General features: G+C 43.4%; 3 protein-coding genes across 4 annotated transcripts in view; 1 reads left to right on the plus strand and 2 right to left on the minus strand.

The window, feature by feature from the left end:
- Nucleotides 1-453: 453 nt before the first annotated feature.
- ier3ip1 (immediate early response 3 interacting protein 1) lies at nt 454-3,668 on the minus strand. Its single transcript, XM_040156554.1, has 3 exons — nt 3,487-3,668; nt 3,164-3,265; nt 454-2,664 (listed from the first exon to the last, which is right to left on the minus strand). The coding sequence occupies exons 1-3, from the start codon at nt 3,575-3,577 to the stop codon at nt 2,609-2,611; spliced, it is 249 nt and encodes an 82-aa protein (XP_040012488.1). The 5' UTR covers nt 3,578-3,668; the 3' UTR covers nt 454-2,608.
- Nucleotides 3,669-5,080: 1,412 nt separating this feature from the next.
- LOC120806582 (basic proline-rich protein-like) lies at nt 5,081-6,577 on the plus strand (the record flags this gene model as incomplete). Its single annotated transcript, XM_040157892.1, has 1 exon — nt 5,081-6,577. A coding segment is annotated over one exon (1,497 nt), but the record flags the coding sequence as incomplete, so codon positions are not given.
- Nucleotides 6,578-8,933: 2,356 nt separating this feature from the next.
- Nucleotides 8,934-14,689, minus strand: part of skor2 (SKI family transcriptional corepressor 2) — a 30,433-nt gene continuing 24,677 nt past the window's right edge. For both annotated transcript variants that reach the window (XM_040157634.1, XM_040157633.1), the window contains exons 3-8: nt 14,024-14,087; nt 13,287-13,364; nt 10,641-10,706; nt 10,340-10,438; nt 10,022-10,089; nt 8,934-9,000 (exon numbers count right to left, since the gene is read on the minus strand). In XM_040157634.1, the coding sequence (XP_040013568.1) occupies nt 8,944-9,000; nt 10,022-10,089; nt 10,340-10,438; nt 10,641-10,706; nt 13,287-13,364; nt 14,024-14,087 (432 nt within the window). In that variant the 3' untranslated portion in view covers nt 8,934-8,943. The remainder of the gene's footprint in view (nt 9,001-10,021; nt 10,090-10,339; nt 10,439-10,640; nt 10,707-13,286; nt 13,365-14,023; nt 14,088-14,689) is intronic.

Here is a 14,689-nt window from a genome sequence, read left to right on the forward strand (position 1 = left end):
GGTCAAATCCTCTTTTCAGGTTACCTCCACGTAGTGAAAAACACTGTTGTTTTTTTTTTTTAGTTTTCAGTTTTTGTGCATAAATATTATGTAGCTCGGAAGATAGCTATGAAAAACATTATGTTGGAAAACTAATCTAAACAATGTACATTTCTTTGGCTAGACAAAATATCTATCAGTACCATATTTTAAATTCCTTCATAAAGCCCGGCTTTAATCTAATGTTTTGTTTCTGATTTTAATTTGGTTTTTCCCCCTCTCTTTCTTTTACTGACCTATGTTTTTCTTTCTTTTGGTGCTTGCTATTGTTGGGAACAGACCTTTGACTTTGTGGCCACAGATTTTCTGTTCTTTCTTATTCTCCTTTCCACATTTTTGGGTTAGTGAATGACATTAAAATTACCTGACATGAAAAATTAGATCATCTTTTTATTTCAACATTTATTTAAAAAAATTTGACAACTGTTTTCATTTATTTCTTTTCTTCCGATGGACAGGTTTTCAGGGTGTAGACTCTCACAGGATTAGGTTTAACTTAACTTTTAAAAAATGTAATTATGTATGTAAATGTAATTATATAGATTCATCCCACTGTAACTTGTTTTTTTTTTGGAATCACACCTATTTAACTAACAAGTGGCACGAAATATTAAAAATTGTACATTTGAACATTTAAAATGAAGAGGAATGAAAAAGCTGTGTAAGTTCTTCAAACTAACCTGTCAAACCACTTTCTTTTGATTTATTATTGACAGGCCACAGACCCAGACAACACACATCCTGACCTGTGATGAGCAGAGACATATTCATGTCCACTCGCCAAGATTTTACCCAAAGCTAATCTCTGACTAATCACAGATCAAAGTGGCTTTACTGTGAAAATCTCCCTGATAAACATATGCTTCTAATTCCAGCAGAGCCCATTTTCCCTCACTCCCCCTCCTATGCATTTGGGATCAAAACTAGTGTTAATAAAATTGCTTGTCGAGCTTAGCAGGGGAGGGAATGGTGATAATTCACAACATATGGGCAGTATTAATAAAATGGAGCAGGGATGGACGGGAAATCAGTGGTGGAGAAGACACTGCAGCATCCTATTCACGTAAAAGTACCGTTACGTGAGTAGTTGTCAAGTGCAAGTAAAGGTACTGCCATAAAATGCACTGCTTTAAAAGCAAGAAGGGCTTCAATTCCAATGTACTCCAATAAAAGTGATTACATTAAAATAGACATAAAAAGGCTAATTTAAATGGTAAACCGCTGAAACTCTTATCCAAATGTTCTCCACTCCTCTGCTGCCACACTCATAGAAAGAAAAGACAATAAAGAGAATTTCATTATCCTGAATACTACATTTATTTCAAGACAACCTACTATCCCGATAATGTTTGTGACATTGAGAGGTCACTGATGTGTCAACAGTACAAAGGTACGTTGCTCTGAGTTGTGTTTGGCAATATTGCTTAAAATTTACAGTACACAGATTTAACCAAATTCTAACAGAAGAAATGAAACACTGAACCTTTTTTCTCACTTCATTAGGTAGAGATCACTGAGAATGAAGAAGCTCTAGCTGTGATTCCTCTTCAGGTTTGGGACTGTGAAACACTAAGTCGGTTGCAAGTCTCCTTCACCGTCACAAATGACTTAACAGTCCGCGACACCTCTTATCCAGCAAAATGTCTCCATAGAGTTGTGCAGGGCCATTAGAAGGAAAAACACGACAGTAACAGTGTTCCTGACAAAGTGTCGACAAAGCCTCAATATCTCCTTCTGTCTGTGTACCCATGTTACGGAAGTCCTTAAAAAAAAACTGCTCAGCGGACAGGGTTCACAGTTTAGACTTTCTTAGCAGCAGCAGCCGTCAGCATCATTTGTGATCTCCAAACGTTGTCTACGAGCACATATTCAAGTCTCTACTGCTGCCTCACCCTTCCCCCTGGGAAACCGCTTGGTTAGAACCAGGGCTGAACCCCAGATCAAAAAGACGTGTACCGTATACTGTCGCCTGCTTTGGTACAGAAGACTGGGTGCTGGCCATCATACTAAACTGTACTGTTACGGGGAGTGAAACAATCAGTGGAAATATTGTCCGGCCCCGCTGCTGAAAACAATTCTTTCCCATATGTATCAAAAGTAAGAAGTTCCTCCTTGGTGACACTAAAATAAAACATATGACACACATCATCATGAAATCATTGAAACAGATTCCCTTCAGTGTGTCTGGGACGGAACATGTGATGGTTAGAGTGGAGGAAAACACTGTGCGGCACAAAACAGAACCAAAGGGTTACATTATTTTATATTTTTTCCGATTGGTGTCACGTTGACGGGGAGGTTAGGGGCCAACCCAAGCTTTATTTTTGACCAGGTGGTGACTGAATTCTCTTTTGTTTCAGTTCCAAAGATGAGTTTGGTGTTTGTTTGTTTTTTTTTTTCCCCCCTCTATTCCCCTGTCAACCGTTATGGAAAACATTTTCCACACTGCTGAAGACTGGCAACGGCAGAAGTCTCTAAATGACACACAATGCGTTGTGTGTCTGTGTGAGTGTGTGTAGTTGTTCCTTGGCCCGTGTCCGGTCCTCTGGCTTCATACTGGCGCGCCGTATTATCCAAACAGCAACAACAGAACGATGCAGGCTGAATTCACTATTATTAAAGGCACTGTAAAAACAAAAGAAGAAGAAGGAAAAAAATGTTTCTGATTGGTAGATTTAGTTGCAAAATCCTCAACCTCTCAATAGTAGGGCTGGGTATCAAACCCACTTTGGGTCCTGACCAAAATGGGGGTGTAGCCCTGAGCATTGAAGGCCGTCAAGTACTGGAGCTAGGTTCAGTTTCTTAGTCTGGTGTTCCTGATCTCTAATTAGATACTTTTGGATTTAAGTAATAACTCTGCTGATTTTAGACCGCATTTTATTTAGATATTTCGATAATTAAATACTGATCCGCTTGAGTGGTTTTCATGTATATTAACAAGGAAGTATCGTTTTGTTATCAGTGAAGCTTGGGGGGTGTTTATTGGCACAAGTATCAGACTATTCCACAGGATACCCAGCCCTGCTAAATATGACATTCACACAACATTTGCTGTGATCTTAGATGATTCAATTTAGAAAAAAAAAAAAATGTTTTTTCTTCTTGGGAAAACTGGCTGTCCTACCTCTCATGACAGTCCGGACTGAGCGGATGAGATTGAGGATCTGGGCTTTGACTCCTGGATCATCCCCAAAACCCCCGACTCCCTGGTCAACACCCCAGCCGACTGAAGACAGAGGGAGACATCAAACGGGGGGAGGAGGAGGAGGAGGAGGAGGAGGACGCGATTACAGAAAAGGAGAAAGCAGACAGGAGGTGGCGGTGGGTTAAAGGAGTAGCACTGTAGTAGCCGCTTCCACACCCAGCTAGCTGCTTCTATCACTGTTTTCGCCGTTATTTCAATAAAATATAGGATGTACGTTGTAGAAAATATGGCGGAATACTTACTCTTGCTGAGAAACCGCTCCTCGTGCAACACGGCGATTGCATTTGTGCATAGAATAGCGGTCTGGATGAGAGAGTACAGTGTAAACGCCATGCTGGCACTTTCCTCTGCTCCCCCTGCTCCTCCTCCTCCTCCTCCTGCCCCGTCGTCGTCGTCGTCTTCTTCTTCTTCGTCCACCACTCCCAGAGATGCAGATGCCGTAAACGAGCAGCAGAGGTCGTGCAACAGAACTCCAGGACGTCGCTCCGTTCACTTCAAAGTGCCCTTGTTCAAGGGCTGCACCCTCCGTGTCACGACCTAAGAAAGGGAACTTGTCCTTGCTTTTAAAAAATATTAGAAAGTCGTTGGAATTATACATTTTAACATTTTTTTTAAACATTAACATTTTATTTTAGATTTTATTTATGTATTTTTAGACTTATGCCTTGTCACGTTTACATATTACATCACCCCCCCCTTAATATTTTCCCCTAAACAGAGAAAAATAAATTAAAGAAAATATGTAGTGACAAATTAGATCGTTAAAAAGATCAATAACTTATTTCACTTCATGTTTTTTTTATTGTGAAGATTGACATCACAAAATAATTATGCTGTGGGCACCTAAAAATATTTAATGTTTTGACATTATTATTATCTTATCATTGTCAACTGACCTGTGCTGCTGTTTTTGACATCTCTTATTTTCCTTTATTTTGTTTGTATGTACTGTGCATTTATTTTTTAACACGTTTGATATTATTTATTTCTTTTCAATTTGAGAGTAGGTCCATACTTTGATTATGACCTCTTGAGCTCTCCTATTTCGCTTCCGTTTTTATCTCGTTCAAATGCAACTAATGCAGTAATTAATATCTTTGTGTGTTTCTGACACTACTTTTCGTTTTTCAAGAGCATCAAATGATCAAAACTGTAAGCTACAGTGTCATAAAATTCAAAACAAGAAAGCATTAGTAATGGCTATTCCATATCATTTCCACAATCAACAAATAGTCCTAATCATGAAACCACATTCTGGTTATTGTATAGACTTTTAATTTACACATAAATAGTAGAGAAACTACAAGAACATATTTAAATACATCTGCATTAACAGTTTATAATGATAACTTTTTTCTCAGTAAATGACAACTTTATCCATTCATTCATTTCATTCTATAAACAAGATGAGGGTGAGTTCTCATTTTTATTCTCTACACCATCATCAGGTCTCTTTCTTTTTCTTTTAACATTGTAATTAGGAATATTGTAAACGCCATGCTGGCACTTTCCTCTGCTCCTCCTGCTCCTCCTCCTCCTCCTCCTCCTCCTCCTCCTCCTCCTCCTCCTCCTCCTCCTCCTCCTCCTCCTCCTCCTCCTCCTCCTCCTCCTCCTCCTCCTCCCCTTCCTCCTCCTCCCCCTCCTCCTCTTCCTGCTCCTCCTCCTCCTCCTCCTCCTCCTCCTCCTCCTCCTCCTCCTCCTCCTCCTCCTCCTCCTCCTCCTCCTCCTCCTCCTCCTCCTCCTCCTCCTCCTCCTCCTCCTCCTCCTCCTCCTCCTCCTCCTCCTCCTCCTCCTCCTCCTCCTCCTCCTCCTCCTCCTCCTCCTCCTCCTCCTCCTCCTCCTCCTCCTCCTCCTCCTCCTCCTCCTCCTCCTCCTCCTCCTCCTCCTCCTCCTCCTCCTCCTCCTCCTCCTCCTCCTCCTCCTCCTCCTCCTCCTCCTCCTCCTCCTCCTCCTCCTCCTCCTCCTCCTCCTCCTCCTCCTCCTCCTCCTCCTCCTCCTCCTCCTCCTCCTCCTCCTCCTCCTCCTCCTCCTCCTCCTCCTCCTCCTCCTCCTCCTCCTCCTCCTCCTCCTCCTCCTCCTCCTCCTCCTCCTCCTCCTCCTCCTCCTCCTCCTCCTCCTCCTCCTCCTCCTCCTCCTCCTCCTCCTCCTCCTCCTCCTCCTCCTCCTCCTCCTCCTCCTCCTCCTCCTCCTCCTCCTCCTCCTCCTCCTCCTCCTCCTCCTCCTCCTCCTCCTCCTCCTCCTCCTCCTCCTCCTCCTCCTCCTCCTCCTCCTCCTCCTCCTCCTCCTCCTCCTCCTCCTCCTCCTCCTCCTCCTCCTCCTCCTCCTCCTCCTCCTCCTCCTCCTCCTCCTCCTCCTCCTCCTCCTCCTCCTCCTCCTCCTCCTCCTCCTCCTCCTCCTCCTCCTCCTCCTCCTCCTCCTCCTCCTCCTCCTCCTCCTCCTCCTCCTCCTCCTCCTCCTCCTCCTCCTCCTCCTCCTCCTCCTCCTCCTCCTCCTCCTCCTCCTCCTCCTCCTCCTCCTCCTCCTCCTCCTCCTCCTCCTCCTCCTCCTCCTCCTCCTCCTCCTCCTCCTCCTCCTCCTCCTCCTCCTCCTCCTCCTCCTCCTCCTCCTCCTCCTCCTCCTCCTCCTCCTCCTCCTCCTCCTCCTCCTCCTCCTCCTCCTCCTCCTCCTCCTCCTCCTCCTCCTCCTCCTCCTCCTCCTCCTCCTCCTCCTCCTCCTCCTCCTCCTCCTCCTCCTCCTCCTCCTCCTCCTCCTCCTCCTCCTCCTCCTCCTCCTCCTCCTCCTCCTCCTCCTCCTCCTCCTCCTCCTCCTCCTCCTCCTCCTCCTCCTCCTCCTCCTCCTCCTCCTCCTCCTCCTCCTCCTCCTCCTCCTCCTCCTCCTCCTCCTCCTCCTCCTCCTCCTCCTCCTCCTCCTCCTCCTCCTCCTCCTCCTCCTCCTCCTCCTCCTCCTCCTCCTCCTCCTCCTCCTCCTCCTCCTCCTCCTCCTCCTCCTCCTCCTCCTCCTCCTCCTCCTCCTCCTCCTCCTCCTCCTCCTCCTCCTCCTCCTCCTCCTCCTCCTCCTCCTCCTCCTCCTCCTCCTCCTCCTCCTCCTCCTCCTCCTCCTCCTCCTCCTCCTCCTCCTCCTCCTCCTCCTCCTCCTCCTCCTCCTCCTCCTCCTCCTCCTCCTCCTCCTCCTCCTCCTCCTCCTCCTCCTCCTCCTCCTCCTCCTCCTCCTCCTCCTCCTCCTCCTCCTCCTCCTCCTCCTCCTCCTCCTCCTCCTCCTCCTCCTCCTCCTCCTCCTCCTCCTCCTCCTCCTCCTCCTCCTCCTCCTCCTCCTCCTCCTCCTCCTCCTCCTCCTCCTCCTCCTCCTCCTCCTCCTCCTCCTCCTCCTCCTTTGTGTGTTTCTGACACTACTTTTCGTTTTTCAAGAGCATCAAATGATCAAAACTGTAAGCTACAGTGTCATAAAATGCAAAACAAGAAAGCATTAGTAATGGCTATTCCATAACATTTCCACAATCAACAAATAGTCCTAATCATGAAACCACATTCTGGTTATTGTATAGACTTTTAATTTACACATAAATAGTAGAGAAACTACAAGAACATATTTAAATACATCTGCATTAACAGTTTATAATGATAACTTTTTTCTCAGTAAATGACAACTTTATCCATTCATTCATTTCATTCTATAAACAAGATGAGGGTGAGTTCTCATTTTTATTCTCTACACCATCATCAGGTCTCTTTCTTTTTCTTTTAACATTGTAATTAGGAATATTGTCACAATCAGGGTCTGATCCTCAAATAAATAAACAAACAAACACATATAGATAGACGTGACTGAGAGGTTCAGCGTTCTCACTTGGGACATTTTATACAGTCGGGTGAAATCATTTACAGGTAGATATACAACACTGACAAACTTCGCTCCTGGTGGCCAGGACATTCTTTTGGAGAGCAAACAAGTACGTGGAATTGGCCTGTAACTCTTTGGTCACCATCTGCCGACACCCCAAACACATGTTAAAGGCAGATTCAGCAGCTGATGGCGGCAATTTTACCTTCTCCTCTGGGAGGAAGTGAAGTCTGTAAGTTGGTTAGAAAATTTGGGTGGCGCTTAAAAAGTACCTTCAGTGACACTTTGAGCAAGGAATTCTCCGGCTGTACTGTTCGATTCGCTCGGAGGTTAACAGCAGAAGACTATTTCTTAACTGCACGCTGTAGATGTGACAGGATGGTGTTTTAAGGTGAGTTAAAAAAAAAAATTCAGATGCAGCAACATCTGCACTGAACAAAATACTGAAAGTTTTATTGTACATTCAGAAATCACCCCCAGATACTAAAACTATTGGTGCGAACTGTAACTGCCAGCGTGAACCCTTTTTGTGATACCATCCTGTATTAATACTGGTCAAATTGCACCATTAGGTTTAAAACCCAAAACACAGATACTCTCTGTGCTCTGATTCCCCCCTTATTCTGTTCAACTAAAAGACCAAGCCTGTCTGTACCAAGTCTCCACCAACATCTGATCTCTTCGGTGATGACTGACAATGTTGATAAGCGGCGGTAATGATGATTTGTGTTCACGGGAAGTTTTTTTTTTTTTGGTCAATAAACACAACTGGACATGACGAGGAGAATCCCTTTGGGATCTGATGTTGACAAATAAAGGTTGGTATGTTTGTTTCTCTTTAGGGTCCCCATTTGGTGATACCAGAGCAACAACAACAATAACAACAGCAAAAAATCTTGTGTGAAGTCCATCCGTATCCACAGTCCTGTGTATGTACAATTGGGCCAGTGGCGGTCATAGTCATGGACTTAACAGCCAGTCTTACTGAACCTATGACTGTTCATCTTTTAAGAGCTTGCAAAAGGTCAGAATCCTTTTTTTTTTTTGTAGAAGAAGAAGTGTACAACTGCCTTCCTTGTGGTATTCAACAGCCCTTGAAAAGTTTTACAGTTCACAAATGGCAAGAAAGGCAATGGTTGCTTTGGTCCTGGTTGCAAACAGCATAAAGGAAAGAGCGGGCGGATGTCAGCAGTTTGTGTCCCCTTGAAGTTCAGTCAGTCTGGGAAATGAACTTGGCCAAGGAAACACAGAGGAATCTTTTAGCAGCGTGCTACCTCATGGCAGTACAAACCGGTCCAAATGAGTTCTTACCAGGCAGAGTTTAAGTGCAGGGCCAGAAAACCGCTGTCCCAGTCATTTTTCGTGTGAGCTCTTTTTTTTTTAATTCTTGGAACATTTGCAGAAATCCAAGAATCTTCTGCCTCCTAAATGGGATTTTCTTGCCTCCGCCTGTAAAGACATTAAATAAATTAAAATCGAACATTGATGTTATGTTCTGGTTTAGTGTTTTTCAGAGATGGATAGGTCTTAATAGTTACCGTATAGTCTGTTATAGTGGGTCCAAAGACTGGTGTTTAGGTTTAGCTTGTAAAAAACATTGTGAATGCGTTACGCTGTAGCTTTCAGACAGCTGCCATTTACTGGGCCAGGATAACTAACTGCCAAGTGTGTTACAGAGCAAAAAGAGACCGAATTTCCCCTTTAAATCACCAACTTAAGTAAAAGAAAATCAGGCTTATTCGCAGAGACTGTATTGGATGTTTTTCCCTGGTCTGGCTGTAAATTGTCAAATCTAGGCTAAATGTTGCCTGACGAAAAGCTGCATTTTACTAAATTAATTAAAATAAACAGTCACCTTTTAGCTACTTGTTGAGATGTGAGCTGATCTTTTCTTTTCGGATGATGTTTGCGTAGGGAATCTGAAAGAAACAAAAGTTAGAGGCAAAAGTCAGAATAATCCTTGGACAAATGTATAGTTTATGTGTGTAGTTTACATTGTTTTGTCTCAAAAAGTATTATCTGACGTATCTCACTCAAAACACATTTTCCTATTTTTGAAAAGAAACAAGTGAAACAGGATTAAGATTTCAACACACTTATTATTCTAAAATGTGTTGCAGCAAACGCTCATAAATCAAAAATTTTGCTGGAGTTCATTCGAATGTCTGTGCGAAATTAATGTGTCATTACTCTCAGACAGATCCATCTGCTTCTCCTAGACACATTTGTCAATTTTGAACATTTTGTGTGTGCATGTGCAAGTACACGCTTCTAAATGAGTCTGAATGCTTGTGCAGTCGCGTGACTTTGCCGTTACAGGCACGCAGCACACCCTTGCGTGTGTTTTCTTGTATGGGCAGGGTTTGCGATCATGTGCGCACAAGCGTGTGCAGTTGTTGCATGTGCCAGAAAGCAAAGGCAAACGCCGTCTGTGAGCATGTCTGCCAGCTGCTCGGGTGATTGATGTGGACGGAAACGCTCAGACGGCTGCAGAGGAACTTCTCACCCATGAAAGACAAACTAGATGATTGGCTCTGCCTTTTGATGGACAAATAAGCAACAGCACAAGTGTCCAGTTGAGTCCTATTCATGTCTTGATTTCTTTTTTTAAGACATGTCTTAGGATTTCTTATTATGTCTACAATCTACCGTAGTTGTAATGTTAATTGACTTATTATTGTGCCATTTCCTCATCCATTTTTAATTTCTTCTCTTCTTGTTTGAACTGTGAAACTATATTTTATTGATAAGTGCTTCCTAATTAGTCTTAATTTTATCCCTTCTCAAAATCATTACCAAAACTGTTTTTCAAAGCAATCAGTGAGGCCTTTTTAAATTAATGCATCTATAAAAGGATATTTTATTTGTCATTTAAAGACGCAGCAGTGATATTTATTTTCCATCAGTGCTCGGCACTGATTGTATCGTTAGTCGTCTTACCATCTGTAACTGTTGGACCATCTCCTCTCTGTAGGCGAGCTCTCGTTTCATCTGGTCTTGAAAATTATCTGAAATTACGGTAAGAATCTATGATTAGCCTGAGCAGCATTACCATTTTGAGTAGCTGATCAAGTTAAGGAGAGCTGATAAAGGATAAAGGACAGAAAAAATAGGGGAGGAGAAAAGTAAGAGAGGAAGGGAAAAAAGAGACGCAGGTACTGAGGATAAAATGGAAAAGAACTTAAGAAAGACAGATAAGGAGATGCTGCCCTTCAGAGTATGTAAAAGAAAAGAGAGGGGAGGAAAGAAATGACTTACGGAAGATAGGAAATGGTGGGGTGCCCTTCAGAGCGTGAAACTCTTGCTCCAGTCTCCTCCTGAAGTCGATCTGCTCCAGCAGAACCTTCTGGAGCTCCTCTGCAGCAGCAGCAGGAAAGAGCAGAAGAAGAAGAAAGGGAGATGGAAATACAAGGGAGGAGAGAAAGAGATGAGGGGGGTTGCCTTTTGGAAATAAAAGCAGTCAAATACATCTTACTCTTGGGGTGGTATGTATGCTATGGTTCCACTATTCGATATTAAGCACTAGGGACTGGGCTGACAGATTTTTAACAGTCTTCACCTTTCTCCATGTTCTCAACGTCCTTCTTCAGTGGGACAGGAGAGGCAGCGCCTTGGCTCTGATCACCTGAAAACACGGGGAGATTTAAACTGTGACTTTTGCTCAGACGGTAGTTACAGTATATTAGTCACATTTGGCACCAAGAGTAGTTTTTGTTCTATTCTATCCTACCACAACACCAGACAATATATTTCATTCCTAAATCATCCCTGAGTCATGTGACTATATTCTTGTAATGGACTGATGTCCCATCAGTCTTCTCTGAATGGCTCCTCCACGTATTTTTGCATTAACAATGCGAACCCTGCTCCACTTCCTCCTGCTCTCTGCGTCCCCCCAGTCTTCAGTGAAGCCCTGTAACGCACTCCTCGGCCTCTGGGTGTCAGTGCGAGTTTGTGATAACGGAGACATTTACTGCAGTCAATCCCTGGCGTATTCGGTCTCCTCCCGCCGTCGGATCAAAAAAAAAAAAAAAAAAAAAAACTTTTTTCTTAAGAAACGAGGAAAAACACTCAGAAATGGAATTTAGAGCGAATGGATTCTGTGGCTCCGAAAGCTGGAGCGAAGGTCTGTGCTGATAAGTAGAAGTTTAACTGGACTTTCGTCCTGTTCCACAAGATTTTGCGCGGAAATGGCAAGTTTGTAGATGAGTGTGCTCTTCAGCTGTTGCATTATAACGTCGGCGATTTCGTGTTTTGAGCCCTTGAGTTGTTGTAAATTGACAGTAAATGTGTGTACAGTCTTGTTCTCACTGTAATACAGTATTTGGTATTATCCATACTTTGTCCCTATACCCTTTTAAAGCTTCGCTGCTGCCGGAGGCGATCCACTTGTTGCTTGAGAAGTTCGCCATCTCCCACCTTCCTTTTTCTACCAAACACCTCCGTCGCATTCTGTTTTCGGATTCACCAGCTTGAAAGGCGTCTGCATTGTTTTGCGGGTGTGTGTGTGTGTGTGTGTGTGTGTGTGTGTTTGTGCTGATGTCTGGATTGTGACAATGAGGCATTGAACAGGCCTTAAATGAAGCAATCCAGCATCCTCGATATGTATATTCTCCTCCAGTCATTTCATGTCTTGGCTCCTTAAGACTCCCTGCGCCTCTCTCACTCTCTCTCTCTCATTTAGAGAGAGCTCTCCTCTCCTCTCCTCTCTCCTTTCCTCTCCTCTCCTCTCTCTGTCTCATTTGACAAGCAAATTTGCAGACAGTGCCCGAGGATAACAACCTCGTTTGACAGTCAATTAACCGTGAATAGTCAAAGCCAAGGCGGTTTGCATTACATAAATGGAAAATTAGATTATTTTTTCTCCCTAGAAACAGAGGGAGAGTTTAAAGACAGTGGAGAAAGGGGGACTCGGAGGAATCAGGCCTTCTAATCACGTAGAGCTTCCCACCGCCCAGGGAGACGTTTGGCAATCAGGGGAAAGGTGGTCTCATTTAATTTGTTTCGTGTAATTTTTCGAAATACATTATACATTATGCGCAGGGATCATTACGGTGTGTGTGTGTGTGTGTAGGGGCTGAGGGAGTGGGGGGTAGATATAAATGTTGGCACAGATGTCATAAAGCACTTTTAATGTCTTCCTGACAGATATAAAAAGGCAATAAGCTGTGATCTTTTTCAAACGGGAAAAGGGTTTTTCGCGCTGAAGAAGGGGAGGGGGAAAAAAAAAGGCAATTACGTCGGCGGTGATATGGGTCTAGGATGGAGATTGCCAGCGCGGCTGCTTATCTCTAAGCTGATGTTTTCTTGTTGAACTCTAACGGCCCCCCTAAGAGTAACGGCCCTGGCGACGGCGCTGCTGGAGAGAGAGAGAGCAGCTGTGGCAGGGTGGCGGCAGAGGCAGCTCTCCGCCGCTGTCTCGCCTCCCCGCGCACGATGTTACGAGTCCCTTAACTCGCCGTCTTGTAGCAGGACCGAGGTGGATGGGCCTGAAGACCGTGGAGCTTTCCCTCGCTGTTTTCAGTACCGAGTCTCATTTGTGCAATATGAAGAAACCTCACTTTTGTATATAAAGTCATATTTTCCTCCAAGTGGGTTTTTTTTTTTTTTTTTAAATCAGCTTAGTTTCTTTTATATGTGGAAATTTTGCAGTGTTCCTTCATCTACCTTGTGTATGCTTAATTACAACAGCGAAGGCCAACTCTAGCTTTTGATGCCATTATATAATACACATTTTATAAATCAAAGTGCTGTTTTTGTTTCATATTTTTGATTTACCTCTCAATGTTGATTTTTTTTAATAATAATAAAAAAATAAATTATATTCCTGCTCTGAAGATACATTATTAGAGACAGTTCTAATGTAGTTCTAATTTGCTAACAGTCAAAAGTCGCTTTTGCATGTATTCATTTTTGGGAAGTGATTTCATTTAATTTCCTGATGTAAACGTTAATCAGGATTTAATCTGCAGTCTTAGAAAGACCCCACTTGCTCTGTGATATGAGATTCAAATTACTGAGGAGTGAAACCGAATGCAGAAATTAAATGAACCTTTTCATCCTAATAATTCTCAGGAAGTACCTAACCTGCCATTTTTATATTCTGCTGTATTTTCTTCATTGATTAATTTGTTGTTATCCACCTGGCTGCGGCTGTTCCGCAGCCACTCACAAAAAAATGAAAAACATAAGCGAGTGTATGTACCTGAGCTCTCCCTCCAGTAGTCCGGTGCTGACGCCTCACTCTCTGGTGCAAAGAAACTATTCTGCTCTTTGTTTTCGTCTGAAGGAAAAAATGAGAGAGCAAGACAGAGAGACAGACAGGGGAAGAGATTCAGTAAGGCCCATTGGTTGAGCTGGTTATCCGGACACATGGAGATAACTAAGTGTGCACATGGTGTGTGTCTCCTTTGTGTGAATGCGTATGTGGGCCGTGTGGCCACGCGTTTGCCTGTGTTTGTGAGCACACTGCCACAAAACACACACAGGAGACATTTTCTTCAGCAAAAGGGTCAGAGTGGGAGATGAGAGAAGCAAATGAAACGTCACAGGAATATGAGCCTCGCAGGGACACAGAGATACTATAAAACCACTCACTCAGACAATAAATGAAACAAAGATGCTATAATACAACTGAGTCAGACGTCTGATGAAACAGATAGTGTGTAACAGCTTGCTGAAATAGACTGTGTAATGCTATTTGATGAAACAGTGTAAAAACCTGTTCAAAGAGTGGAGCAAGCTAGGTGATTTTTGTAGATTATATATCAAAGAGAAACTGTAGTTTTGCAAATGTTTTTGCACCGACACTATTGTGCGGTTTCAAAAGGGTGACCTGCACATCGTCATCTAGAGTACAGGCTGAAATTTCAGACTTCCAAAACTCATTAGAAATAACAAAAAGAAAAGATTTAAAACTAATAGATTAAAATGTCTGCTCACCAGAAATGCTGGAGTTGTCTTTGGTTGCATACGCAGGTAGTCCTTCATCTCTGTTTTTGTGAATCTGGAAATCACATATAATCAGTTAGCATTTCATATACTTATTATGCATTGTATAGTTACAATACAGCAGATTCTAAGTCTTATAAGGCCAAATAATGGTGTATGATTTTGATTCTTTGATGTGATGTTAATTTTTTATATTTACATGTTTTTTTTTGTGTGTAAAATTTAACTCATCATTTGACTAATGTGATCTCCCTTGTTGGTGCTCTTTTCTTTAAAAAAAAATCGGCCAATAGCAGCATTCACTTATAATGACCTAAATTGGAGTTTAGAGTTAAAGCCCGTTTTTCCTCTCCGCGTCTCTGAAATCAGTGAGATGTATCTGCAGTATGTTACTCAGTGAATGATCCTCATAACTCTGTGTGTCGCTCCTCCTCCTCCTCCTCCTCCTCTCTCAGAGGCCTGGTTAATGTGGGAGTCGACAGGTTAAAGATTAGAGTTGCCCTAACAGGCCGGGGTGACAGAGGGAGAACAAACACACCGTGGCCATTAAACAATCCACGCCTGGGCCTATTAGTTGGGATCAGAGTGGGGTGACTGTTTCAATTTCTACAGGGAGAAACCAGCCTATCAATCTGCTTATGCAGATCACATCACTGC

Source organism: Xiphias gladius, chromosome 20, assembly GCF_016859285.1.
Source record: "Xiphias gladius isolate SHS-SW01 ecotype Sanya breed wild chromosome 20, ASM1685928v1, whole genome shotgun sequence".
NCBI lineage: Eukaryota > Metazoa > Chordata > Actinopteri > Istiophoriformes > Xiphiidae > Xiphias > Xiphias gladius.

Excerpts from the sequence above, each read along its gene's own strand:
- ier3ip1 (XM_040156554.1), bottom strand. The coding sequence starts at position 3,577 with ATGGCGTTTACACTGTACTCTCTCATCCAGACCGCTATTCTATGCACA. Across the intron at positions 3,266-3,486 it reads GGAGCGGTTTCTCAGCAAGA|TCGGCTGGGGTGTTGACCAG; the intron begins GTAAGTATTCCG and ends CTCTGTCTTCAG. Across the intron at positions 2,665-3,163 it reads AGTCCGGACTGTCATGAGAG|TGCCTTTAATAATAGTGAAT; the intron begins GTAGGACAGCCA and ends TTGTTTTTACAG.